This window comes from Pseudonaja textilis, chromosome 1 (assembly GCF_049901715.1).
Source record: "Pseudonaja textilis isolate UNSWEBS1 chromosome 1, rPseTex1.2, whole genome shotgun sequence".
Classification (NCBI taxonomy): Eukaryota; Metazoa; Chordata; class Lepidosauria; order Squamata; family Elapidae; genus Pseudonaja; species Pseudonaja textilis.
In genome coordinates this window covers 53,539,092-53,565,390 of record NC_141990.1, presented here as the reverse complement: position 1 = coordinate 53,565,390, position 26,299 = coordinate 53,539,092, and the positions used below count along the sequence as shown (strand labels likewise).

Below are 26,299 nucleotides of genomic sequence, written 5' to 3'. Positions count from 1 at the left end.
ACTCTTAAAAACAGCTGTGCAGTTTCAGGAGAAGGCACTGCTGCTTTCAGGACTTGTAGACAAATGCTACATTCCTTGAAAATACCTTTTAGGAATCAAGCCTGATCAACTGCGCAAGCTTAGCTTTTATTATTTTTTGCCCTTGCTTGAATGTTTTTATTGTAGTAGTTTTATTTAAGACTTTCCTCCCTCTTTTCTGTCTCTTTTTGGAGGATAAAGGGCATAGAAGCAAGCAAACAAACAAACAAGTAAATAATGAGACTATAACCTTCAAATAGCAAAATATTAATTTTATGATATGAAAATTTTCCTTATTCCAAGGTTTTTAAACCATGAAAGTCACATTACAATTACAAACAGCAGTTGGTTTTAGGTTCATCTGAGATCCCAGAGATGGAATAACAAAAAGTGTTAATCCGCCTTCTCAAATAGAGGCATGAATCACTCACAACACACACAGGCAGAATGTTTCTGTGTAGATTAAAAGGAGCTGTGACAGCAGGCTTCCTCTGCCCAGTATTTCAGTGCCCCTAACTGCAAGACAGGATTAGCTTCAACATATATAGAGGGCACCAAGCTGACATTTTAGAATCAATCGTTGTCTGGAAATATGCGCAATGTATATAGATGGAGGTATTGTTATTTGCAAAATTAAATGGCATGTGCTGAAGAGAGCACTAGTTTAAACAATGCTTCCTTTATATTTAAAACAATTAACTTTCACCTATTGACTTAGGAATATGGAGAGGATTTCCTATGGTCCTTAAAAATGAACCAACACATTGCAACAAACATTATTGTTCTTTTTAGCTTAACCTGGTTCCTTGTAAGTCTTTAATCAGGTGGCAGACTGGAAAATTGCAACTAACTCAACACTCCCCCCCATCCTTTTCTTTCTTATTTTCCCATCCTGCTTTTTAACAGAGAAATGCAGCTTTTATTTTCTTTTTGCAAGCATGGAAAAAAATTATGTTATGCCACAAAATATAAAATCATTCACTAAGACTCCTAGGTCAGTGTCAGTTACTGTGAGAATTCTGCTTGGTTTCATTAAGACCCAGGTTTGGGTCAATTTGGGGTTCAGCTAAATGTTATGTACTTCCTATCATAAAGCCATATTCATATCTGGCCCACTCCTGATTTCAGTAGCATCACTGACTTCTGCATTGGTACAATTAATTTCCCCACTTATGCTTCTATGATCTTCTGATCTGAACACTATCCAGTGATTTTGCTAAAATTGTTGCTGTTCTTATTTAACAACCGCCTCCCACCCAACATAGAGACAACATTGTCAGCAAAAAAATAACAAATGTGTATCTGCAAGTAATGAGATCTTGTCTTCTCCAAGTTTCTGTAAATTATTTATAGTTAGTTAGCTCAAGTGTTCAATCGTAAGGGGGTAGATGAAGAGGGGGTATTCGACAAGAAAACAAGATATAACTAATACCAGAAATTGACACGTTGGAACTGAGAGGTTGGTTACCATGTGATTTCCCCCTCCCCCAGGCCACCAGAAAAATGGAAGGAAATTACATGCTAATCTCCATCTACTTTCCACTTTGTATTCTCCTGGTCCTTCTTCATATCAGTTCTGGGGAAGTGAGAGGATGTGAGGCCAGTTATGTGCTGAATGCATGCTCTCTGCTGAGTTGAAATTGAGTCTTGTGCCCTCTCCCTCTCCAGGGGACATTTGTGATTTTTGGACCAGGGTCCTTATATATTTCCATTTCTGAAAGAAACTTTGCACTGAAATTAGGATAAATATTTCCTCTTTTTCCTTCATACACACATAATCAGAGTTGAAGAAAAGTTCAATATTTCACTTTCTTCTTCTGTTTCCCTCCCCTTCTCACATATACATTGATTTTAATCACACTACATACAATCTCTATTGCACAAAAACAGGGTTCACATTCAAATTCTCAAGTGCAATATAGTGTATTTCAAACTTATTCAGAGATGTGCTTCGTTATTACCAATTCAAAGTGCAGGATTTGTTGGCCTTTTCTAATCTTTCCCACCATGACCATGCATGTGCTTTTACAGGATTTAGCTTCTCTTTTCTCCATCTTTCTTCCATTAGAATCACCTTGCTCACTTATTATTTTTCAAGGATTTTCAATAACCTTTGTAACAAAGACATTTCAATTCTGCACTTCTCAATTTCAGAAAGTTTCCTTCTCAAAAACAAGGTCATATTTTGCTTCAGCTAACAAATGAATGTTACCAAAATATATTTCTAGATTAAATTGTGGTGTTCTTAACAGTACACACATATCACCCCCAACCTGGGATAGTTACTACTCTGGTCTTAAAAGCAGCAGCTGTGAGCCTTTCTTCAACCTCAGCACAACTGCATGTTCTTTTTCTTTGACCTGCCCCACAGAAAAGCAAGTCCATACCAATCCCTAAACTGGACAACAGCCTTGCCAGTTTCTGACAAAGGTCCTTCCAGATGAGCTTGATGGTGAATTGATAGATGAGATCAGGACATCACCATTTCCCATCGCTGACTCATTGCTGTGCTTTCACATGGGTTAATGACCACTTCTCTCATGCTCTCACTGCTATCTCCCACCATTTCTGTGTCCAGGCAATAGCGGGTAGCCATGTGCTCAATATGAGAACCAACTTTATTCCAGCGCTATTAAAAGAAAAATGGGAAATTCAGATTAACCTTATCTTACATTTAAGATCCTCTTCCCATTAAAATATTAAACCTACTGCAACAACCAGAGCATTATTTTTCTGCAGGCAGACAAAGACTGCTATCTCTCACTATGCCATGGAGAAAGAGTTTGAGGGAGTTTCAGGAAAAATGTAGTCTGCTGACTGATACCTCCCCAATCCAAAGGGGTTACCTGGGGAGCAGTCTGATTATTGAACCAAATAGAATTCCTAGCTCATGCTTTATGAGGTATGACAGCTGTTGAATTGTTTCTTGAGTTGCATCAATACGGTAAACAAAGAGGAGAACAATTATTTAAGAAAAGCAAGTGGAAATTCAGTACTCAAACTTCAGGAATTTTGCAAAGTGCTCACAGAAATGCTGATTATAATAGTTTGTTGCTGTTCATCACTTCTTTGTGATCCAATAGATAATAGTTCACTAAGATTTCTATTAGTAATTCTAAGCTCATGCTAGTAATATCATAACAATGTCTACCCATTTTATCTTCTGTCAGCCTCTTTTAAAGAATCTATACAAAGCCAAAGTATTACCAAAATATGTGGAAAATATATTCTTATTGCCCAACATGTCATTTAAAAAAGCTGCTTCAAAATCTTTCAACTGTTATCTGTACAGAAACCAACATAATAAGGATGAAGCAATGGATAGGGATGAAGCAATAAAGCATGTCACACATTTGGGGATAAATGGTTCATGGGTGCAATCATTTGTTGGCAAATGACACATCATGATGAATCCTATCTGGTTTATCCTAACCTTGCATCAATTTTTGGGAAAAAAACCAATCATAGTTAGCTATTGGACTATTGCCACAACTTTGCTTATAATTTTGCTTTTAACTATTGCCTCTTAAATTTTAAATCAAGCCTAATGTGTGATATGATTGTTGATAGCATCAGGCATCAATGTTTGGCACCTAGACAATATGACTGTGACGCAGTGGCGCAATGGTTAGCATGCAATACTGCAGGCTACTTCTGTGATTGCTGGCTGTCTGCAATTTGGCAGTTTGAATCTCACCAGGTTCAAGGTTGACTCAGCCTTCCATCCTTCTGAGGTTGGAAAAATGAGGACCCAGATTGTTGGGGGCAATAGGCTGACTCTGTGAACCACTTAGAGAGGGCTATAAAAGCACTATGAAATGGTATATAAGTCTAAGTGCTATTGCTAGTGCTATAATGTGACTAAGACCTTTCAGACCTTTGACATTTTTAACTATTCTAATCCAAGCAAAACCAAGTAATTTTTGACATTTTCCAAATGATTTTCAATGGTATCAGTGACCATTTCCCCCCCACAAACATTATTACTCTGGGTATGGCATGGTCCTTCTGGATTAGAACAGCAGATAAGCTCCAGTAAATCAATAAAAAGAAATGAACCAAAGAAAGGGGGGTAAAACCCTTACATCAATACTAGTACACTACACTGGAGGATACTTTAACTGCTCTGATCTTGGTCTCACCTGCTTGCCATCCCCTTCTTTGCAAGGCAAAAGCATCACCTGGGAACCTGGAAAGAGGGTATATATGGACAAGCATAACTGTTGAAAATGGATTTGCTGGTTATATGTATATATCCATTCCTGAAACAAAGAAGAATGCATTAAACTGACAGTCTTACTTCTCAACATATTTCTTTAATTAAATTCATTATATCTTTCGTTTTCTTTCCTGTTCAGCGTTAATTTCTTTCCAACTACTTTCTCACTTTTGAATAAATCATTAAAAGCATAGGGTTTTTTTCCCCAACAAATTCGTTTCTTTCATTTCTTCAATTCATTAACACTCAAGTAGGTTTCATCAAGTGGGAGGATACAAAATATGCTGATTTATACACCTTTAGCACCTAACATGGCTATAATGTGTGATTCTTTGGGATTTTTTTAGATAACACAGGATAGGAAAAGACCCAAGTATCAAAATTTTATCTATTAAATTGTTATGCACAAAACATTAAAATATTAAATATTAATATTTAAAAATAGCACCCTTCCCCTCATCCCTTCTCTCACTTCTGCCAGGAGGACATTAACAGTAGCTAGCACACAAATAAAATGAAAATAATTTTAAAAGGAATAGAAGCAATTATAATTTTGTGAGGTGAATTTAATATATCTGGCTGAAAAGTAACCTGTTTCCTGAAAGTGACATGAATACAGGTAGTCCTCAACTTACAACAGTTCATTAGTGACAGTTCAAAGTTTCAACGGCACTGAAAAAAACAACTTATGATCATTTTTAACATTTATGTCCTTTGCAGCATCCCCATGATCATGTGATCAAAAATCAGATGCTTGGCAACTGGTTCATACTTATAGCCATTGCTGTGTCTCAAGGTCATTGATCACTTTTTGCAACCTTTTGACAAGCAAAATCCATGGGGAAACCAGGTTCACTTTACAGCTTTGTTACTAACTTAACAATTACAGTGATTCACTTAACAGCTGTGGCAAGAAAGGTATAAAATGTAGCAAAACTCATTTAACAAATGACTCACTTAAACAACAAAAAATTTGGCCTCAATTGTGGTCGTAACTTTAGGGCTACCTGTATGAATCTCTAGGAACATAGCAGTCTTCTAAGTTTATAATAAAATGATTTGGTCCTTCAATATCAGGCTCTGACAGTTAGCCATTATTAAAATGTAAAATCTACACACTGTAGATGTTGTACTAGGAAACACTACAGTTATTTTACCCTCAAATAATATGTTACAGTATTATATATGACATAACATAGTTACTATAATTGAACCTTGCTGATTAGTGTGGATCAGTATAAGAATTTTCCTTAATATGGTACAGAACACAGAAACAAAAACCGTTATTTGCTTTTCTCACATAAAACAGTTTTATTGTACAAAATCTTATTCTACTATCTTTCTATAAGTGTACAATTATTTTGCTTCTATTCTTATTTAATCTATATGCTCCTATGTCTATCTCCTATTTCTGTTCCTATTCCTGTTCTTACTCCCACCTATTTAATTAATAGTTATTTCTTCTTTAAATATTTCCTTTTCCACTCAGGACTTCAGCTCTTGTAGGCAATCTCAGTCTATTTGCATATGATAACTCTTTTTTAATTCACTTACAGACTTGCCAGTCTTTTCTTTCGCCTTCCCTTCTCCTAGCACTCAAGAGTTCCGGTTGGTAGATAGCTCACTATTTCTAGAGCTGGCTTGTAGATAGCTTTGCACCCAAGTTGCTACACACAGTGTAGACCCTTGTTTGGGCTCTTCCCCACCTCTCAGCTTTGCTTCTCAGCTGGCTTTGAAGATCAAAAAATTGAAGTTTTCAGTTTTCTCTGACATGCTGGCCTTTGGGTAGAAGTGTTTCTTTTATACATTTTCGCTATCCTGTGGGCTGAAATCTTTTCTCCCAGGAGAAAAGTTTGTTTTCAGGTCCCAGATCTTTTCTGGGCATTCATCACACCACCTTTACTACCAATTTATTTAAATATTTCTCTGTCTTATCCCCAACAGGATAGAAAATCTGCACATATACCTGGCACTACAGGAGCTTTCATTAATGGTGGTTTATCTTGTGGCCCATTTTTCTGGATTAGTTAGCCCTCTGTTCCTGATTTACAGTGATAATTGCTATCTCCTCTATTCCCGGCCACAGAATCACTAAATAATGTCTGATCCCTGCCTATATGTCTTCGTACAGGCAGGGATCAGGATTTTCATGAGCTACAGTATTTGGAGAATTTTTTCTGTATACTTTTGAGACGCCACTATTTGTTCATGTTTTTCTTTAGCTTTCTTTTGTCCGTATTTTTCTTTAGTTCATGTTTTTCTTTAGTTTAGTAGTATATAAATATCAGGTTAGTTAAATATCTAACCTGATATTTATATACTACTAAAACTCTATTTTTTTTGTAACCTTCAATTAGGTGAAACAGCATATGACAGGGCACTGAATCAACTTATCTCTAATGGGCTAATTAAAAGAAAGCATCCAAAATCCAAAAGCCATTATTCCAGCAGATTGAAATTGGCACAGTTGTGGCTGCTACAACAGCACTGGGATGCCACAGTCAACTTTGGTCATGTGATTGTCATTTCCAATGTTCCCTGCCATCTTTCCACAAAAGTTACAGGGTAAAGCCATGTAATTTCTCTCCTTGGTTACTCCATTCTTTCTTTTCTTCCATAGTGGAAACTTTTACAAGTCCATTTTTCTTAAAGCCTTTCTTGTAGTCCATTTATCCCTTCAAGTAACATTTACTTTTCAAGCTACTAAATAATTTGTTTTGCTAAGAACACATTAACTTGCTCCTTTCTCGGGGTGATGTTCTTGTACCCAAAAATGTACATTGGGGGGTAACATCTGAAGGAATTGCTCCAGGACCACCAGGTTTTCCTCCTTGGTTCCTTCACCAGGTCATTTTTTCCCAAGATCAGCTATGAAGCCCACTTCATCCTTCCTGAGAATGTTAAGGATATTCACAAAACCTTTGTTGGTATGTTAAATCTGTTACCTCATACCAATACAAAATAACTTCTTTTGCTGTTTTGTGGTCTGTTATTTCCCATGCTAGTAAACTGGTATAAACCCTAAGTGCTTTTTTCAGTTAGGCATTCTTCCTATGGCTATTTACAAGCCATAATATCTACCTCAAATGTAACAAAATATGATTCTAATATATTTCTCATCTAAGTTTTGGAAAGATATCTCATAAGGTCCATCCCTTGTTACCTCAGAAACTGAATTTGGAGAGATGTTTCTCCACTGGGGATTCAATTCCTTTAAGAAGCACTATAAGGTCTTTCAACTCTTCTCTTCAGATCTCCCTTTCCAATCTGTCTTTCTCTAAGCAGTCTCTTTGCTCAGTTTCCCTCCATAAACTATTTTTCTCCTCTTTTCTGGGAGCTTTCCTTTGCTCTTCCTCTTATCTTTTAGCCATCACTTGTCTCTGTTTTTGTTGCCACAGCATATGCCTCCTCATAACACTTATCAGGGCTTCAGATGGATGTGGTTTACTTCCCGGGTTGGCTCTCCCTCCACAGATTCCAGTTCATCCTCTTTCTCTATTTCAAGCTGCCTTATGTAAGTTGTTGGATGAGTCATGTGCTGAGATACTCCTACTTGCCTCTAGATCTCAAACGCTTTGTCTTCCAGTCTTTTCCCCGCTACAACATGATTATCCTTTCCTTTTTCCTTGCAAGCCTTTTATTCTTTATGTTTGGATACCAAACCATATCCCATCATTGCTACCATTTGTTAAGGGTTTTTCTTCATGTAGTAACTACACAGAAACAAAGGCTGTACTTGTTTTTCCACACACAAAATGACTTTATTGTACAGAATTAAACTGATATTTTCCTGTTACTAGAAGTTACAACTATTCTATTTCTATTCTTGTCTAATCTATACATGTATGGCAATGTATGAATGACCTTGGGGAAAGAGACAAGGCAGACTGTCTACAAAACAATAAGATAAAAAAGGCAGGAGCCCGCAGTCACTTAACAGTCACAGAAAGAAATTAGGAAAAGTCCTGCCCTAATGGATCAAGTAGTTAAAAGTAGAGGTGGGAACTCTATGCTTTCAGACTTTCACATTTCTGTTAAATGTAGCTTACAATAAAGTAGAATTAATTTATCTTGTCATATTTCCTGTCTGGTTTACCTGGGAGGCCTGACAGTACATTCCTACTTCTGTTTCTTTTCCGATATTAACACTATGTTTCCTTATCTTAGCTATTTCTTCTTTAAATCTTTCCTTTTTCCCCAGGTCTTCCACTCTTGTGGCCAATCTCAGTTATTTGCATATTAAAACACCTTTTCATTTCTTTATAAACTTGCGAATGGACTTTTCTCTCCCCACTTCACTCCCCCAGCACTCAAGAGTCCTCTATTTCTGGAGCTGGTTTATAGAATCAGGCTTTGTGGGATTGCTTGGGCTTCCAGACTCTTGTTCAGGCATTTTTCCTCCCCTATCTCTCAGCTGGTCCCGAAGATCCAAAAACTGAAATCTTCTCTTGTTCTCTTGAAGACAGCTGTTAAGATTCTTGCCTTTGGGTCACGGTTCTCTGGGCTTATTTTTTTCCTTGACACATCTATCCTTGACACACTTGTTTTCAGTTTTATAGAACAAACTCTCCAATTAGGGAGATGATGGGGCTATTTTAACGCTCCTTCTGAGGTGGCACCTAAACTCTGGTTCCTAGGCATGAATTCAGTCTTCCATAGACAGCCTTTATCTTTTACACTAAGTTATTCTGCTAGATTAATATGAGCTAGAGCTACAGATTCATCAGCAAAGATACTGAGTCAACTAAGATAATCATTTTGTGTTTTTAGGCAATCCAAACTGAGTCTAGAATAAATGTGCATGTTGTGATACTAATATACTGCAGAGCTAATCCCCTTTTATTTCTTGACAGTGCTGCTGAAATGATTTGCAAATAATGAAATGCTGCAAGTTCAGGCACCTACACAACAGCTTCTTCTTGTGTGCAATCAGTTCAGAAAAAGATTTCCTCATCTCCCGTGTATGCAACCATTCTTAACGCCCCCCCCACCCCAGGTTGTGGAAACTGGTTGTTCAAATTTTGAAAGAAATTAATGTCTTCCTTTCTGGATGAATGACCAGGGGTAATAAAGAGGTTTCTAACAGGTGTCTGTTAAGAGTACAGTGTTAGGAACAAAACAAGGTAAAGCAAGAACATGGTGGATAAAGTCACTTCCGCCCCCACCCAGCCTCATCCTGCCCTCCTTAGCAAGTAACATCCCTTAACAAGTGATTTCTATATTTATCTATCTAGGGTCACCATCTGGTTCACATCTGATTAAATGGCAAGGAAGAGAAAAGGGTGTGATGCTAGGCAAAAACAGACATGCCAAGAAGAGCCAAAGATGATACTTCACATTCATTTCTAGAATTCATTTTGATGCTGAGGAGCAATGACAGGTGTCACCTTGAATGATGTTAGAGCCTTGAAAAATAGTCCCTAGCCTCTGACAGTGTTAATGTATCTGAATTTTCTGTAGAGAAAATAGTTAGCATGCAAAGTCCCTCCTTGGAGCATGAACCTTCTCACATCTCCTCCTCCTAGTCTTCCTCTATTTATTTCACATTCAATTTCAGCACTTTTTCTTTTCTTTTTAACTAGAAACAAGCTTGCTTTTTGACAAGGCGAAATGCTTCTGCTACTGCACCATGTTCCTCTGCAAATATTTTTTCCACCAGTTATACAAAAGGAGTTTTCAAAGCTCCCTTAACACATCTGGTGTAGCAGTAAGAGAAGCAGCATTGTCAGTGTATTTCTTTGCGGTGAAGACATTCATTTAAACAAAGAACAGAAAAAGGTTAGACAATCTCTCAGCATTGGAATAAGGCAAGTTAACAAGACAAGCAAAAATGCTCTTCTTCTAACAGAGACGCATTCAATACAGTAAGATGCCCTTTCATTATCTGGATTAGACAATGGCTGGAAAAGAAGTATTCAGATTCTATTTCAGCTATTTCTCCCAAAGAAACATTATGCTTCTTAATTGATAGCCATTCATTTAGATCATGGAGGGCAAGCAATGGTTACTGATGGCTTCCAATTTGGCCCATTGCGTAAGATAACTTCATTGTCCTAGAAATGTTGCCTGCACAACAGTGTGCATTCCTGGCAATCCACCATTCAGCTATGGGAGAGTAGGGGGAAACTGGGGAATTTTAGATGGAAATAGACCAGTGGATGCATGGCTTTACTTGTTCTACTTTGATTCATTCAATGGGACTGACTGAAAATCCTTAGCTGCACTATATCCTATGATTCCATCACAAACTTAATATTGATAGACCTTTTGTTGGCATTCAAAGCCCCCCCCCTCCCCCCCCAAACTACACAGCCAGAAGTTCACTGTTTGGAGGGCTGAGAATGAGTGCAGTTTTCTTGTGAAGGTTTCTGCATTCCTTGCCATACAATCCACACTCCTCTTAGCCCTTTCAAGTGGTGAGTGATGGAATTGGTGGAGTACAACTCTTTTGGGGCAGGCAATGAGAGGCAATGGCCCCTACTCTTAGGCCTTCTCCAGCTAAATTGCACTCAGGATTGGAAAACAGGATTGGAAAACCACAAATGTGACAGAAAAGATACTGTGCTGGAATGAGCTTTTCTGGGCACCTTCTTCCCCTCTCAGATAAACAGAATCTTTGGCTTCCAAATTCTCTAGATGAAGTTTGATGACAGCCATATGCTTGGGGGAGTGTAATAGGTTTATCTCTGCATACAATTCTTTATGTGCTCCCTGAAGCATACCATAGAGATACTTGGCACTGGGGAGGCAGCCAACAGTTCTAGCATCAGGATGAATCTTTCATAAGTTCATATAAAAACATTACACTAACTAACTGGGTGATGATTCAACCCTGTGACAAGGGATTCTGAGAGGCAGACTGTGGAGTGAGGAGGAGGAGGAGGAGGAGAAGGAGAAGAAACGACAATAGTTAAGAGACTGCAGTCCTGCTGGCTTACGGAATGACAGCTTTTCTCTGAGACCTTATAGAATCATTTCATTGCTGCTGCCACCAGCGTGTTGAAGTGTATCCAGGCCTAACAGGCTTCTCATTCCTTTTCTATAGCTTGTCTGGTTTTTTGGAACTGCTAATGATTAATGGGTTTATAAAATGAATCCCAGATTCAGAAATCTGTTGCAAGAAGGTTACTGCAAACTTTAATATCAGCTGATGCTGTGCTCTAATGGAAAGCCAGTGCATCAGCCAAAGAGTGACATCTTCATTAGACAAAAGCAGGGCAAAATTATGATCAATTATTTACCCTCCGATGCATCTCTCTGGCAAACTGCTAAATCAATCAATTGCCTTTCACAAATGAGACGTAAACAAGGCCAAAGGATGCCAAACAGTGTGCTCAGTCCCAGGAGTCTGCAATCCTATGGAAGAAGAGATTGTGAACCACTTTCTGCAGATACTAGGAGGCAATTATTTGCTCAGTAGAAAAAAATGACTGTGAGGAACATGATTGATCTGATTTCACGATGTATTATTAGAGCATTTTTTTCAGTATGAAAACTGGAGGTAGCCAGAGAAAGGAATTGTTAGGGGACTCTGAACAAAAGAGGTGGAAATTCTTCACAAATAATAAATACTCAAACACACAATAAAGCCATTGGCACAGATGAATCTGAAAAGATACCAGATCCTGTTTGTCTCTTAGGATAGCTACATGCTGAGGCAGCAATAACACAGCAGGAGAGCTCTCCTGCTTTCACACCATATTTTTTTTAACTCGGCAAGCTTTAATGTTTTGATTTTCTCCCCTACTATTTCCTTGGCTATACTTTTTAAACCTTTCTTTACTGTTCTGTTGTTGTTATAACCCACTTAATCCAAATAATGCATGAATTAGAAAAATGAAAACATATATATTCTTAGGTAGGCAAATGCTGAATACATCACATTTCACTAGCTCGCCTCTCTCTCTCTCTCTCTCTCTCTCTCCCTCCCTCCCTCCCTCCCTCCCTCTTTCCACCTCCAATTTGACACTTTCAGATGTATTGGAAATACTTCCGTAATTAGTAGCTATTATAATATTTGTGGGCTGAGTTTTGAATTATTACAGTTTCAACGCATCTGGAAAGTGCTTGGTTATGGAAAAATTATAGTGGAAGAAATATTAACACAAACCTGGCCATAGTAGAACAGGAGATTTGTCTCCATTTTTCTCAGATACAATTTACTTCTACTCTCAAAGGCAAACTGTTCTTGAAAACTGTCTCTTTCTTCTCATTCATAAAGTGTTTCAGGAGATTACAAACAGCAATACAATGCTGACCTATCCTTTGATGAGTTCTTTACCAGGTCTGTTTTTAAAGAGTTCTGGAACTGAAAAAATATGTAAATATGTCAGTTGGATTTCCATGTACTTTTCCATGTAAAGCACACAGTCTGATGTAAGAGTCTGAGAGTTCTAATTCAAGCTTCCATGGCTGCCTTGTTTTCTGAATTGGTACTTATGGAGAACAGCAGGTTTTTCAAGGACACAGCTCTTCCCAGAGAGGATTTGAGGATCTACACACTGTATTATATCCCTTGGCATTAGAAAATATTTCCTACAAAGTCATTTTTGCAGATATTTTAATTATTAAACTAGTGGCACTGGAAGCTGCTTGGAGGGAAGTAATGCAAACTTAAAGCACCCTGTGACTTTAAAAGACTCATCATAAAGAGCAAGATCCCTGCTGTACAAGCTATCATTATTTATTTATTAGGCTAATGACTGGCTAATGGCCTCAAAAGAACAAGGGAGAGAAAGGCTAAAGTGCTAGAGCAGCATGTATGGTCTTTTCCTCATGATCTTGCGAACTCTGGTCATAGCAACCTAAGTAATACCGTCAGTATTTTAGTCTGAATAACAGCATATAAAAAAGAAATGCATTGGCTTTCTGCTTTATGTGGAATTTTCTTCCTCCTGGACATTCATTAAAGCCAGAGGCTCTTTTCCATAAATCAGAAAGATGTTCTTATGGGTCTTTGTTTAATGATGGGTACTGCTGGCAGAAAAAGCTCTAATGTGTAATATTTCTCCCCACCATTAATTTGATTGTGTGTCTGAAACATATTTCCTAATACTATGGAGAGCCTCCAGTTATTTCTACATTGAAAACTGTTTTTAAAAATGAACTAGTAAACTTTCTATACTGAAGATATTGTACTGTATTGCGATGAACAGGGTAACTTCATATTTCATTCTTCGGTGACTGGAACAGGATCACAAGGACTACCCAGATAAAATACAGGGAAAAGAAACCAAGGTCTGTCATACTCCTAGATATACAAAACAATAATTCCTTTCCTGAACTGTTGAAATTTCACAGTGAAGGCCCTGTTTTCATGAATAGTTATGAGTTTTTATTTTTGCTAAAATCAAAGTACATATTCAACACAACTTACAACCACAATGCAGCCCAAAATTTATGCTGCTAAGTGAAACCGCTGTTAAGTGAGTTTTGCCCCAAAAAGGAAGGACTGAACCAATAGTAACACCGGTTGAATTCCACCCCTGATCTGAATGTAAATCACGTGACCATGGAGATGCTACAGTGGTCATAAGTGTGAAAAATGGGTCATAAGTCACTTTCCCAGTGATTTGTAACTTTGAACACTCACTAAATGAACTGTTGTAAGTCGAGAACTACCTGTATAATTTTAGCATGGGTGGAGGGGGAAAACAGAGCATACCTTCGGATGTTCCTGTGGTTGTAAGTGACACCTAATTGTTAATTTGCTCCAAAGAATACTCTCTGATTGACACTGCATATTTTCCTTTTGCTGATTGGGGGAGAACGAGGTAAGCTTCATTAAGCTCCTTTTACTTTAATAGGCAATTTAATGGTGAAGGAACACAGAGTATGAACTTCACATATTGCTGCAATTCAGTACTTTTTTTTAGAAATAGGAAAAAGAGTAAATAGGTCTGAGAGATGGGAGGAATTTATAACTCTCCTTTCATTCCTTTCTTATTTGAAAAACTATTGATTGATTGCTTATTGTACCCTATGATTATCATTAAGTGTCGTACCTTATGATTCTCAGCTCCTGATGAATGTATCTTTTCTTTTATGTACACTGAGAACATTTGCACCAAGACAAATTCCTTGTGTGTCCAACCACACTTGGCCAATAAAGTATTCTATTCTATTCTATTCTATTCTATTCTATTCTATTCTATTCTATTCTATTCTATTCTATTCTATTCTATTCTATTCTATTCTATTCTATTCTATTCCATTCCATTCCATTCCATTCCATTCCATTCCATTCCATTCCATTCCATTCTTATTCTATGGGCCAAAATAGCTTGCATTTTTTTTTTTAGTACAACTGGGTCTGTTGAGATTGATGCAGCATATAATAGAGAGCCAGTCTGGAGTAAGAGGTTAAGGTGATGGTAGGGGACTGAGAAGATTTAGTTTTAAGCCTATCAACTATGGAAGTTCACAAAGGGTGATCAATAAGTGCCAGCTGTCCCCAGCTTTTCACCTTGGTGGCCCGCCCGGCATGGGGGAGGGGGCGTATGAGTGGCAGGTGCATGGCTCCTTTGGTGTGAGCAGCAGGCACACACGCCCTCCGTTTTGCATGTGAGTGGAGGGCACTGGTGCACAAAGCTCCACTTTCATGAGCAGAAGGAACATGAGCGGACAGTGCTTGTTCTCGCGTGTGAAGCTCCACTAGCACAAGCAGAGCTTCACACATGAGTACAAGCATCTTCCGCTCAAGCACCCTCCACTCAAATGAGTTGAGCCATTGCTCATGCAACCCAGTTTTAAACAGGCAATGGCCCAGTAGTGGGCCATGGCCCAGGGATTGGGGACCCCTGATCTATCTCAGTGATTGTTGTGGGGGGAAATGTCAATGTTATGTACTGAACTTTGAGCTCCTGGAGGAAAAGTAGAACCGGGGTGGGATTCTACTGGTTCTGTCTGGCTCTATAGAACTGGTAGCTCTGAAAAGCAGCAGACATAGAACTGGTTCTATGTCTGCTGATGTTTTGGCCCACCGGGCCACCTGGGCTTTTACCTGACCTTTATTTCCTGCTTTTTCAACCGCAGCTGCTGTGCAAGGCACAGCTGCAGTTGAAAAAGCAGGAAGAAAGTGCCTTTTCAAACGCTGCTTCTCTGCACTCAGCACTGCTCAGCTGTCCAGGCAGCAAGCTGATGACGATTTACAGGTGCGCACATCGTAAATCACCAAACCTCGTAAATCACCAAACCGATAGTTAATCCCACCCCTGAGTAGAACACAAATCTAAGTGACAAATAATAAAGGGTATTTCTGCTGGAAAGGCTGTTGTGCCTTACAGCTAAGGAATTCAAGATTTTGTGCACCACAAGCAAAACTGCTAATGTAGATTTTTGAGGAACAGATTAGTAAATAATGTCCCTGGCTTCATGAGAAGACTTAATCACAAGGCAACTTCTTTGCACACAAACTGATCTTCAGATGATAATGTTACATTCCAGAAAAAATACTAGCAATGGAATATTTGTTGGGAATCTGACAGCTTACAGACATATCTTGTGGAAGAATCTTTTATACATAAATATTTTACAACTTAGCTACCAACTAGGAAATCAACTCTCATCAGTTCTTCTAATCTGAATCAAAGAAAACAAATTCCAAAAAGCAATTAAAACACAGATTATCTAAACATTATCCAAGGTAAACAGCTCTCTGCTTATAAATAATCAGCATCTCAATGACAAGCTTACATGCACAAGATTTCTGTGAGCAAGCAATGTTAGCAAAGAGAAGACTTTTAAAAATATACAAGCTTATATAGGTGTCTTCAGATTTTCATGAAATATATGTATTTTTTATTCTTTCCATGCCTAGGTTTTTTGCATTCAGTAAAATTGAAGTATATTGGTTTTTGGAAGCCTTGTTTATAACTCTTCTGAAACCTAGAGCTTATAATAAAGGACTCTTGTATAGTGCACCCTGGTCATCTTGGGTTTCAAAGATGTACATTCTTATCCAACATACATATCATGGAGCATTTTGTTATATGTTAAGATCATGGAACAAAGATTTTTTTGTAGTGACACTGCTATTTGCATTCGATCACTCCTTAGGTATTGAAAAAAAAATCCAATTTGTTTATACTGTCATTTTGCTGATGTCCTTTATTTGATACTGTGTATTATTATCATTGATGTTTTAGAACTTTTAATGCTATTTTTTCTTGAGTGCCTTTAAAAAACAACAACCCACCCGTGGGTTTTGTTAATTGAGCATCCTACCTTCCCAGCCTTAGTTTTATAGTTTACCATCAGCGAATAAGAGTTTTAGCCACCTCCACAATATCATTGTTCAGATAAGGGCAGCCTGTAATCGGAAAACCTGTGAATGAAGCTTTATGTTCCCTCTCAACCTGCTACACTTTAGAGAACTTACCTGTGCTGCTGCTGCACCTTTGCTGGTGATGCAGGGGTTTAAGATCACCACTGGAAACTCCTGCCCTTCGTTTTTCTGGGACTCCAGACATCTCTGTCTCTGCCGAATCATTCCTGTCTGGTACAGTGATTCTTCAGGAATTCTAAGAAAATAGATAAAATCTAAAGATTAACAATATATTAAATAATTAACAATATTCATTCTGCATGTGTAAGATGAATAGAGTGCATCATTGATTTTAGAAGAAAGGCCCAGAATAAGGGCTATCAGTTTTCACTTCTAGCAGGCAACTCTACATTACCGTTGCTGACAATATAAAAGAGCCAATGCAGTAAAGCAAATGATTGAGGAATTTGATCTAAAGAAAACTGACATCAGTGTCCTTTTCTGTTCCTTTTGGTCAATTTGATCAAACATTGCATAAAATATTTTAAAATAAACAAACATTCCCCAACAATTATCGTTATGAAATTTCATGGGTGATATTCCATTTACTTTGTTTTTTATTCCATTATGCTGTTTACTATCAACACATGCAATGGGCTCTTTAGAGGAGAGACAGGATAAAAATGTAACTCTGCTAGAAACAGTGGTTTTCAAACATATGTCAACTAATGATTTCAAAGTTGGGAAACTTTTAGAAAAGTATTTTGACATACAAAAATCTGAAGTGATAAGCCTGAATAATTGTATCAGTGCTGACATTTTAAGCTCTATCAGGAATGGTTTTTTAAAAAAACTTAAATTAGTAAAAATAAACCAATAAACTAGTAAAAAAAACCAACTAACTAGTTAAAATTAGTTAAATTGGTTTAAATAAATAAATTTATGATTAACTTTGAAAAGAAGAAAATCTAATACAGCAATAACCAATACAGGTTGTCCTCAACTTACAACACAATTGAACCCAAAGTTTATGTTGCTAAGTGAAACATTTGTTAAGTAGTTTTGCCCTGTTTAATGACTTTTCTTGACACTGTTGTTAAGGGAATTACTACCTGTAAAGCTTACTTCTAAGAAAATGTGCATAGTGGGTCAGACTCAAAGTCATCCTGAAAGGCAAGAATGAGTACATTTTTGTTTTCCAGTTGTTGTTGTAGTACTCCAATACTTATAATCCCTAGCTGATCTGGCTAAAATGAGGAATGATGAGAATTTACAATGTACCATTTGGAAGGACGTAGTACTCATACTAGCTGAAAAACAAAATGAAATTTGTAAAATTTCATTCATGAAGCAAGTAACATATACTAAACATATATTTTTTTAAAAAAATTAGTAGTACCTAAGCTCTGGATAGACATTTTCCAAATACCACTTGAATGTGTGACATTTCAAGGTCTTTCTCAGTTCCATTCTGCTTTGAATGCTATTAAAAAGAGCATATTGGAAAATATAGTTAGGGCAGTGCATCTGGCTATATCTTTAATGGGAGTCAAGTTTCAGTGGGTCAGAAAAAAATTAGATTCCATTATAAATGAATGGAATCACAAAATAGAAGAATAATGTAGAAGCCACCCTCCTCCCCTCTCTTATTTCTCATGATAATCACACATTGCACTGAACCACCATTTTGTGTTAAGTTAAAATGTTGTGTGACCCCAGCCATTGTGGTTTCTATCACCAGTTTATGGCTTAGTGTTATGCATGAATCAAGATGCTTTGGTTTGCTCAGTAATGCAGTTAAAACAAATCCCAGCATAGCAGAATTAACACATGCAACACTGTATGTCTAATATTAACACATAAAGTAAAAGAAATAATCAACCTTAAAATAATGTTAAAATGCAATTAATGTAGTCCTAGCGTCTGTGTCATGAAAGATTAATAAGGCAAAATACAGCATGCAAGGTCTTTCCTTGTATGTCGTTCTAATTTTTATTCTTAGCATAAAAAGGATAGAAATATATTGACCCTTCTAGCTAAATATTTATGCAAATGGATTCAGCTAATGCACAGAAAGCTTCAACTTCTCCATTTCTTTCCTCAAAGAATGTAGTAAATTATTTTATGACCTAACTGCTTTACAGTTCAGAAAATTAACTAACTCTCTGGGAGTAGTAGTAGTACTACTTAAAACGATGCTGTGCTTACTTTAACATGTAACTGTACTGAATTTCCAAAAGAGTTAATCAAGGGCATTAATTAAACTCAGCTGGCAACCCCCAGCAATTAGTTAGCAATTAGCTGGTCTTATTTTTGGTCTTTTTGGTTTCCTTTTCCTCTGAATATCTGTGCTGGATGTACATAATCCTTGTTGACTGTCCTCCTCTCTGATGATATGAGGGTTTTTTTTAAGCTGTCTGATTAATTTTTATTTACTTGTTAGTCTTTTTTTTCTTTTGCCAACTTGAGTCCATCTCCGAATGCTATTAATATTCTGTATTTCTTAATTCTATAGCCCATTTCAATTTCTGTCCCTATGAGGGACACCATGTAAAAAAAAACCACAGAAAACCATATCTCATTCTTCTCTTAGCTATTTCCCAGGCTTGGGTTATCCGCTACAAGTAAAATTTGCAGGACTGGGAGATCACAGGATAGAACAATAGAAGGTATGTTACTTTCTCCATTTTGAAACAATCTGATTTGAAAACAACTGTATGATCAGAGTTCTTCTGAGGAGGCCCTTTCTACTATATTACCAATACATGAAAGTTTGCATTCCTGCACTTGGAAATAGGATTTCACCAGTTGTACCCCAGCTGTGAAATATCTTATACAGGAAGGTTAGATTGGCTCCAAGTAGAAAGAAACAATTTTTGATTAAATCTGGGCCTACATATATGGGTCGGATGATTGAGTAGCTGAAATTGAAGTAGACATGGACATAGGATTATATATTTTTATTACTGAAGCAGTTATGAGTCAGGACTGGAACCACAGGGAAATGGATTAATTTGTTCACTTTATGGTATGATAAAATTCCCACAAATGTTTTTAGCTTTGGCAATTTTCTCTAAGATAGCAGTGCTGCATGTATCTAACTGTGGCATATGTGACAGGAAGGCATGTTTGTGCACTTATATATTAACATAAATGAGAATCATCCATCTAATGAATGCTACACACATTGCTCCAAGTCCAGTCCTCAAATTTAGATGACATAAAGAAAATAAGCAAAAAAAAAAAAACCACTGGCAAAGAAAGTGATGTGTTGGATTTAACTTTCCCCTTTAATATATAATCAGAGCAGATGGAAACACTTAGCTGACCTTGGTTGATCTCATAAAACCTAAGCAAAGTCAGTCCTAATACTTAGACAGGATGCCTTGAGGAAATCCTAGGGCGATAGACTGTACTGTAGATTGGGACAAAAAGGAAAAAGAAATCCTGAAAGAAAGCAAACACTAGTTTTGTACCGATGCCAAGAAACTGATGCATCCCTGTCTACATTTAAGCTCCACTCCAGGGAATCTTTACTGTTCTTTTTCTTCAGATATATAACTGGTGTTGTTATAACTGCTTGATCAGGGATATGTGCATAGCTAGCTGAACTGAAGTAATTACAATGTATAATGCATTATTACAAGTAATAGAAGAGATTTCATCTGACACAGAACAAAGGTCCCAGAATATTAGGCAGTAGCACAAACAAGATATACAGATGACCTTCACCTTCTCATCACCAGAGCAGATTATACAATTATAAAACAACCTAAAGCACTGGATAAAGGAGCAAGGAAAAGAAAAATGTGTGTGTGGGAGGAAAGGCAGGTGAAAACAGAATAAATTTCCTCACCAGTTCTGAGTCAATGTTAAAGTGTTAACTCAGTGCTGCTTTGGGAGCAAATAAGGAAGCAAGGATTCAGACTGTCTGGCTTATATATCATATTTTGTATGGGTTCAGGCTTTTTTTTTTCCTGGAGGAAGTTTTTGTTTGTTTGCTTCTGCTTTGGAATAGTGTTTATTCACAGGGCTAACTTATTAGTAAGGATAGCTGATTCTGCTGCTCCTGGACCAACTGGACAGCTATGAAAAGGAGAAATCACCTTGGAATTTATCTGAGACAATTTCAAACATGAGAAATGAGGAGGAGACAAACCCATTTATTTTCATTCATGAACAAATGGATATTTCAAATAGGCTTTTATATAAGCTCTTATTCCCCTTCACATCTCCACAAATAACAACTAGGACTTTATTATATCCTTGCAGCATCTGTTTACTATTAACATCTAATTAACTGTTCCCAGAGAAACAAAAAGCACACATCCCAACAGCTGGACGATGCTCCAATAAAACAATAATGAGGTTCTACCATATCAAGCAATTGAGTCTCTTTCCGTTTTCCTTCACTGCCAGAGGGGGCCACTTACTCTCCATATGGTCTCCCTTGAGCTGCAGGCCGAGCTGCGTAATAGTATTGCTTATATTCATCCATCCACACTTCCGCCGTGCGCTTAGTGTTTCTAAGGAAAGACATTTTAAAAAGAAAGGAGAAAGAAACGCTTGCATGAAAGAGTTTAAATTTGATGTTTCTCATTAAAAAAAAACAGCAAGGATAAGAGAGAAGGAAAGCAGCAGTTCATTTTTGTGAGAGAAATCTAGAGGGGGAAAAAAATGACCAGTGACAGATTTCAGTTCTTAAAGACTGTTTCACGTATTATATTTTCTCAGAGATACAATATGAACATATTTGCCCCGGAACTAACCAGAAACAGTAATTAACTATAGCTTCCATTATGTATAAACTGGAAAGTATAGTAACCCATGGCAAATACAGGTAGTCCTTGACTAACAATCACAATTGAGCCCAAAATTTCTGTTGTTAAGTGAGACATTTGTTAAGTGAGTTTTGCCCCATTTTATGACCTTTATGACACAGTTGTTAAGTGAATCACTGCAGTCGATCAATTAGTAACTCAATTGTTAAATGACTCTGACTTCCCCTTTGACTTTGCTTGTCAGAAGGTTGCAAAAAGTGATCACATGACCTTGGGACACAGCAACAGTCATAAGTACGAAGCAGTTCCCCAATACCTGAATTTTGATCACATGATCATGGGGGTGCTACAGTACAAAGATTGTAACTGTGAAAAATGGTCACTCTTTTTTAATGCCATTATAACTTTGAACAGTCACTCAATGAACTGTTGTAAGTTGAGGCCTACCATTCAGAAATGGTAAGTTAGATTTCTTGCACCTTCCTAGCTGGTTCCCCAGTTGTAATAAAGGAAAAGTGAAAACTTAGGAAATGGGATGTTTGCAGGTACTCCATGTACCTGCAAACATCCCATTTGCTAAGTTTTCACTTTCACTTGACCTGGATTCAGAACCAAAGAAATATTGCAAAGGTACCTGTAATATTTTTGGCATTCTGATGCCTTAACCTAGTTTGCCACAGTCAAACAGCATGTACAGATGTGAGGAATTACAAGCCTGAAATATCCATCTGTTTGACTGTGGCAACCTAGGTTAAGGCATCAGAATGCCAAAAATATTACAGGTACCTTTGCAATATTTCTTTGATTCTGAATCCAGGTTTATCAGACAGTAAATTAAGATTCATACAAAGGCAATGGATAATATTTTCATGGCGTATTTGATTGAAAAATCCTCAATCAAATTATATAATTTCTTTTCATATAGATAACTGTTAAACATATACCAGAAAAAAAATGATTTATTAAAAAGAAATGGGCCCATTTAAACTGATAGAAAAGGACTGCCTTACTGGTATTTATTAAAGGGCTGTACAATGATTTAGATCTGGTTTAGAACAGATTCTTTCAGATGTGTGGAAGTGTAAACTTGACATCTCTACTTTAATGGCAATCATTAAAGTAACTATATGTATTTCTAAGATTGATTAACTGCAGTAGAAGACTTCCATATAAAGGCCTGATAGAAAGCCTTAGTGCAATATAATGCAGGAAGGCTGTGTTTTGCATTTTATCAGCAGAAAGTAACACTAATTCAATTTTTTATTACAGTTTGTTCGGTATTTTGGCTGGATAATTTTCATGTTTTACACAGGCCTAAAAAAGGAATCTTCCAGGTTTCGGCAGAAAGCAGTATAATAAACAAACAGAACAATATTGTCATTCCACACACTCAAGCATTGCAAAAATGGTAGGTTTTTCAATTCATACATTAACAAATGAATATAATTGGTGGGTTTTTGTGAATCTCTCTCCCTATTCTTTAAGAATATCTAGAGTGTTGCTTTGCAAAAAGATTAGTGAATGATGTATGAATTTTGCACTTAGAAGCATAGGTATTGTTCCTCTGATGAGCAACCTTGACATACTTGAGTTAGTGTCTAGCAGCTAATAGAGATATATGAAGAAGTATATGTAATCCAATAGTTGGGGCTCTTAGATCTTCACTGGGATGATTTCATTATTCATTCTGTCTCCTGTTTGTTTCCCCCACCCCTCTTGCTCTCCAAGGTTCACCTTATTCATTTAAAGTTTGATCAAGGTCTATTCAGGTAGGCTACATTCCCTCTTCCCTTTGCAATTTCTTTTCATCTGCTCTACTGCTTTGATTAACTATCCATAAGCAGACTTGCAATCCCAAATATGAAGCTGATCAGAGAACTTGCTGAGTAGTGTAACTTCTAAAAAAAGAGAGAAAAACAACCCAATATCCATCTGTAGCTCCACTGTAGCAATGGAATGCTGCTGCTCAAAACGAATGCCATATATTTGCTCCATCTATAAAAACAAACAAGAAAGTTCGCAACTATACTTTGCACAAATGTCCTGGAATGTCCATACGACCTGGAGATGGGATTTCTATTACCTCATGCACCATTTTAATATTTTTGAAGAACCCCAAAACAACCAATATTGTTTTACCTACATTCAGCACCACAAGGTTCCAAAGTGAAATTAATGTGCATTTTCTTATGGCAGTTGCACTGCTGCAGAGATTATTTTACATGCACATGCCTGAATATTTGGGGCTCTTTTTAAACACAGTGACAGATTTTCCAGTAATCTGAGTGGAGAACCAACTCAGCAACTATCCCCTTTGACTCTATTGAGTGCCCTTAAATAGTTAAATTAGGTAATGAGCAATGGGATTTTTTTTTAAAGGTCCTATTATTAGGCCTGATGTCAATAGCAATGAGGTTAGACTTTTCCAGTACATGGCACGTGTTTACTTTCAACCTCTTTAGCACAAATCAAAGTGGCCATGATTAGAAAATATAGGACATGTCCACTGAGCACCATGACATTAGAAGAAATTCAGATATTCTATGGAGGAAGGAAATCCCTTTAGTGAGTCTGCCTACATCTCACTTTAAAGGTACCACTTAGACTGACCTCAGAACAGCCATCTGTATATAATGCACAATCATAATTTCATTGGCATTCTTAGCAAATACTTCAAAAATTAGATTCCACCAAATGCTGAGCACATCAACAGTACTCACATGTAGCCATGTTTTGAAGGCCTCACTGAGCGGGACAATTTTCATATTAAGAAAGTAGCATTGACACTCCCATTCTATTCTCCTCAATATATCATGCCGTTGGTGGAGACTGACTCTGAGTCAGAGGAGGAACAGCTGACAGGGAGTGGAAGTGTGGCTCTGGAGGTTGTGGAGGAGGCTGGGGAAAGGCAGAGGCTGGCTGGGCAGTCAGAGGAGGACCCAGGCCCATCCCTTCTCCATCCTAGGGAATTCAGGGAGGAGAGGATAAGGATCTGCTTATCCTGTGGTCTACTCAGGAGGAGAGGGCCTTGATCCTCTTCATGGGATGCAGCTGTGACAACTGAATAAGAGGATGGACATGCGTACAGGCGAACACTGGAAACAAAGCATAGAAATATCTCTAGTTTATGGTTCCTCTCTGAGTTTGGCATCCTTCCCAGTGTGTGTTTTGTTATCTGTGGATGTCCTCCAGCCCTTATCTTGTCTGGTTTGTGTTATATTTTCCATCTTTCTTGTAAGTGCTTGTGTAGGAGCTTTTTTGTCTTCCATGAAGGATATTTGGAGCTTGGAAGCAAAGTGAAGGAATAAAAGGGGCTTCACTGGGTTTTTGTGACTGTGTTTATTTTGTATCCCCAACCTGGGTCATCACACAATACTTCTACTTTTTAGAACTTCTGCTGTTCCCCTACAAACAATTTTTCAATTCTTCATTCTTCCTAATGTGCTAGTTAAACTACAGATAGTCCTCAACTTATGACCACAATGTGAGCCCACAATGTATGTTGTTAAGTGAGACAGTTGTTAAAAGAATTTTGCTCCATTCTATAACTTTCTATAACTTTCTTGCCATCATTGTTAAGTGAATCACTGCAGTTATTAAGTTAGTAATGTGGTTGTTAAGTGAATTTGGCTTCTCCATTGATTTTGCTCGTGAGGTTGCAAAATGTGTTTGTGTGACCAAGGACACTGTAACAGTCATAAATGTGAGTCAACTGCCAAGCGCCTAAACTTTGATCACATGACCACAGGGATGCTGCATAGGTCATAAGTGTGAAGTGGTCATAAGTAACTTTTCTCAGTGATGTAACTTTGAATGGTCACTATGATGACCCAGGGCGTGGCACAAAAGCAACACAGTCAAATAAGCAAGAAGTGTCCCTTTAATACCTCCAACATTACCCCCAATGCCCAGGTTACCTTCGGCTGGAGAAAAAACTCTCCCAAGAAACAGTCCTTAAGTGGAGGAAATTGAGTCCGAAAACAAAGTACATACGAACTGTAAATAAAAATCAACACAAACCACACTGCAGTAATTAACCTGACAGGGCTGGAGAAGGAATTGCAGACTTGAAAGCCCAGCAAAACACACACAGTTGGGAAGATGGCAGGAATTCAGACAAGCCTCGACAATACCAGATAATTCACGATTTGCTCCCAACAACTTTGCTGTGTGCAGCCTCCCTTTTTAAACACTGTGTTCCCAGCTGCAGCTAATGAAGGGAATCAAGGCCCTTTCCTCCCCCATAAGCCATGCAACTCATGTTGCTCCCGTCTCCATTCCTCCCTGTGTGCCCTAGGATGAAGGTGGGGGCTGGCTCTTCCTTCGAATTCCCTCTCTTTTGCTTTACCTCTCTCCTGCTCTGCCCAGCCGGACTTTGCCCTTCCCCAGTTTCTTCCACAGCCAATGGAGCCACACTCCCACTCCCTCTCAGCTGCTCGGCCTCCCCCTCCAAATCAGATTCCAATGGGGGCATGACAGTCACTAAATGAACTGTTGTAGTCGAAGACTACCGTATAGCATTAAACCCACACTTTTACACATCCCACATTGGGTTGTGATCTTGGGACCTACGACCTTCTGTAGAATTTATTTCACTTTCAGTGAGAAGTATGTGAAAAGAAAAGAAAAAAACCCACCAAACCTACTTTATATAAGTGTTGGCATTTCCTTCTGGGAAGATGTAAGGGTGCTTCTTCCGGAAGACATGGCCAACCCGACTGCAGGGGATGATTTCCAAGCTCCCGCCACACATCCACACTCGGAAAGAGATTTCTATGAAAGACAGGCTCAACTTCAGATTTTTTTAAACTCCAAGACCAGATGGGATTTTGGCTTATCCCTAACTTTTCCCTTTCTCACATCAAACCGTGCAAACCCATTATTGTGAGCAAGAACTTTTCTGGGCAATCTGCCGTCTGAAGTGCTTTCCAAAGCTCTTTACTGCCAGCCTGATATTTATTAATTTGAACTCTCTATATAACATTGAACAATGATGATATCCAGAGCAGTGGTGGG

General features: G+C 37.8%; 1 protein-coding gene across 1 annotated transcript in view; it reads right to left on the bottom strand.

Annotated features, from left to right (window-relative positions):
- Nucleotides 1-277: 277 nt before the first annotated feature.
- Nucleotides 278-26,299, bottom strand: part of GALNT14 (polypeptide N-acetylgalactosaminyltransferase 14) — a 296,209-nt gene continuing 270,187 nt past the window's right edge. Inside the window, exons 10-15 of the mRNA XM_026695635.2 lie at nt 25,930-26,056; nt 20,936-21,028; nt 17,902-17,985; nt 16,617-16,758; nt 4,161-4,280; nt 278-2,647 (exon numbers count right to left, since the gene is read on the bottom strand). Coding sequence (XP_026551420.2) covers nt 2,489-2,647; nt 4,161-4,280; nt 16,617-16,758; nt 17,902-17,985; nt 20,936-21,028; nt 25,930-26,056 — 725 coding nt within the window. The 3' untranslated portion in view covers nt 278-2,488. The remainder of the gene's footprint in view (nt 2,648-4,160; nt 4,281-16,616; nt 16,759-17,901; nt 17,986-20,935; nt 21,029-25,929; nt 26,057-26,299) is intronic.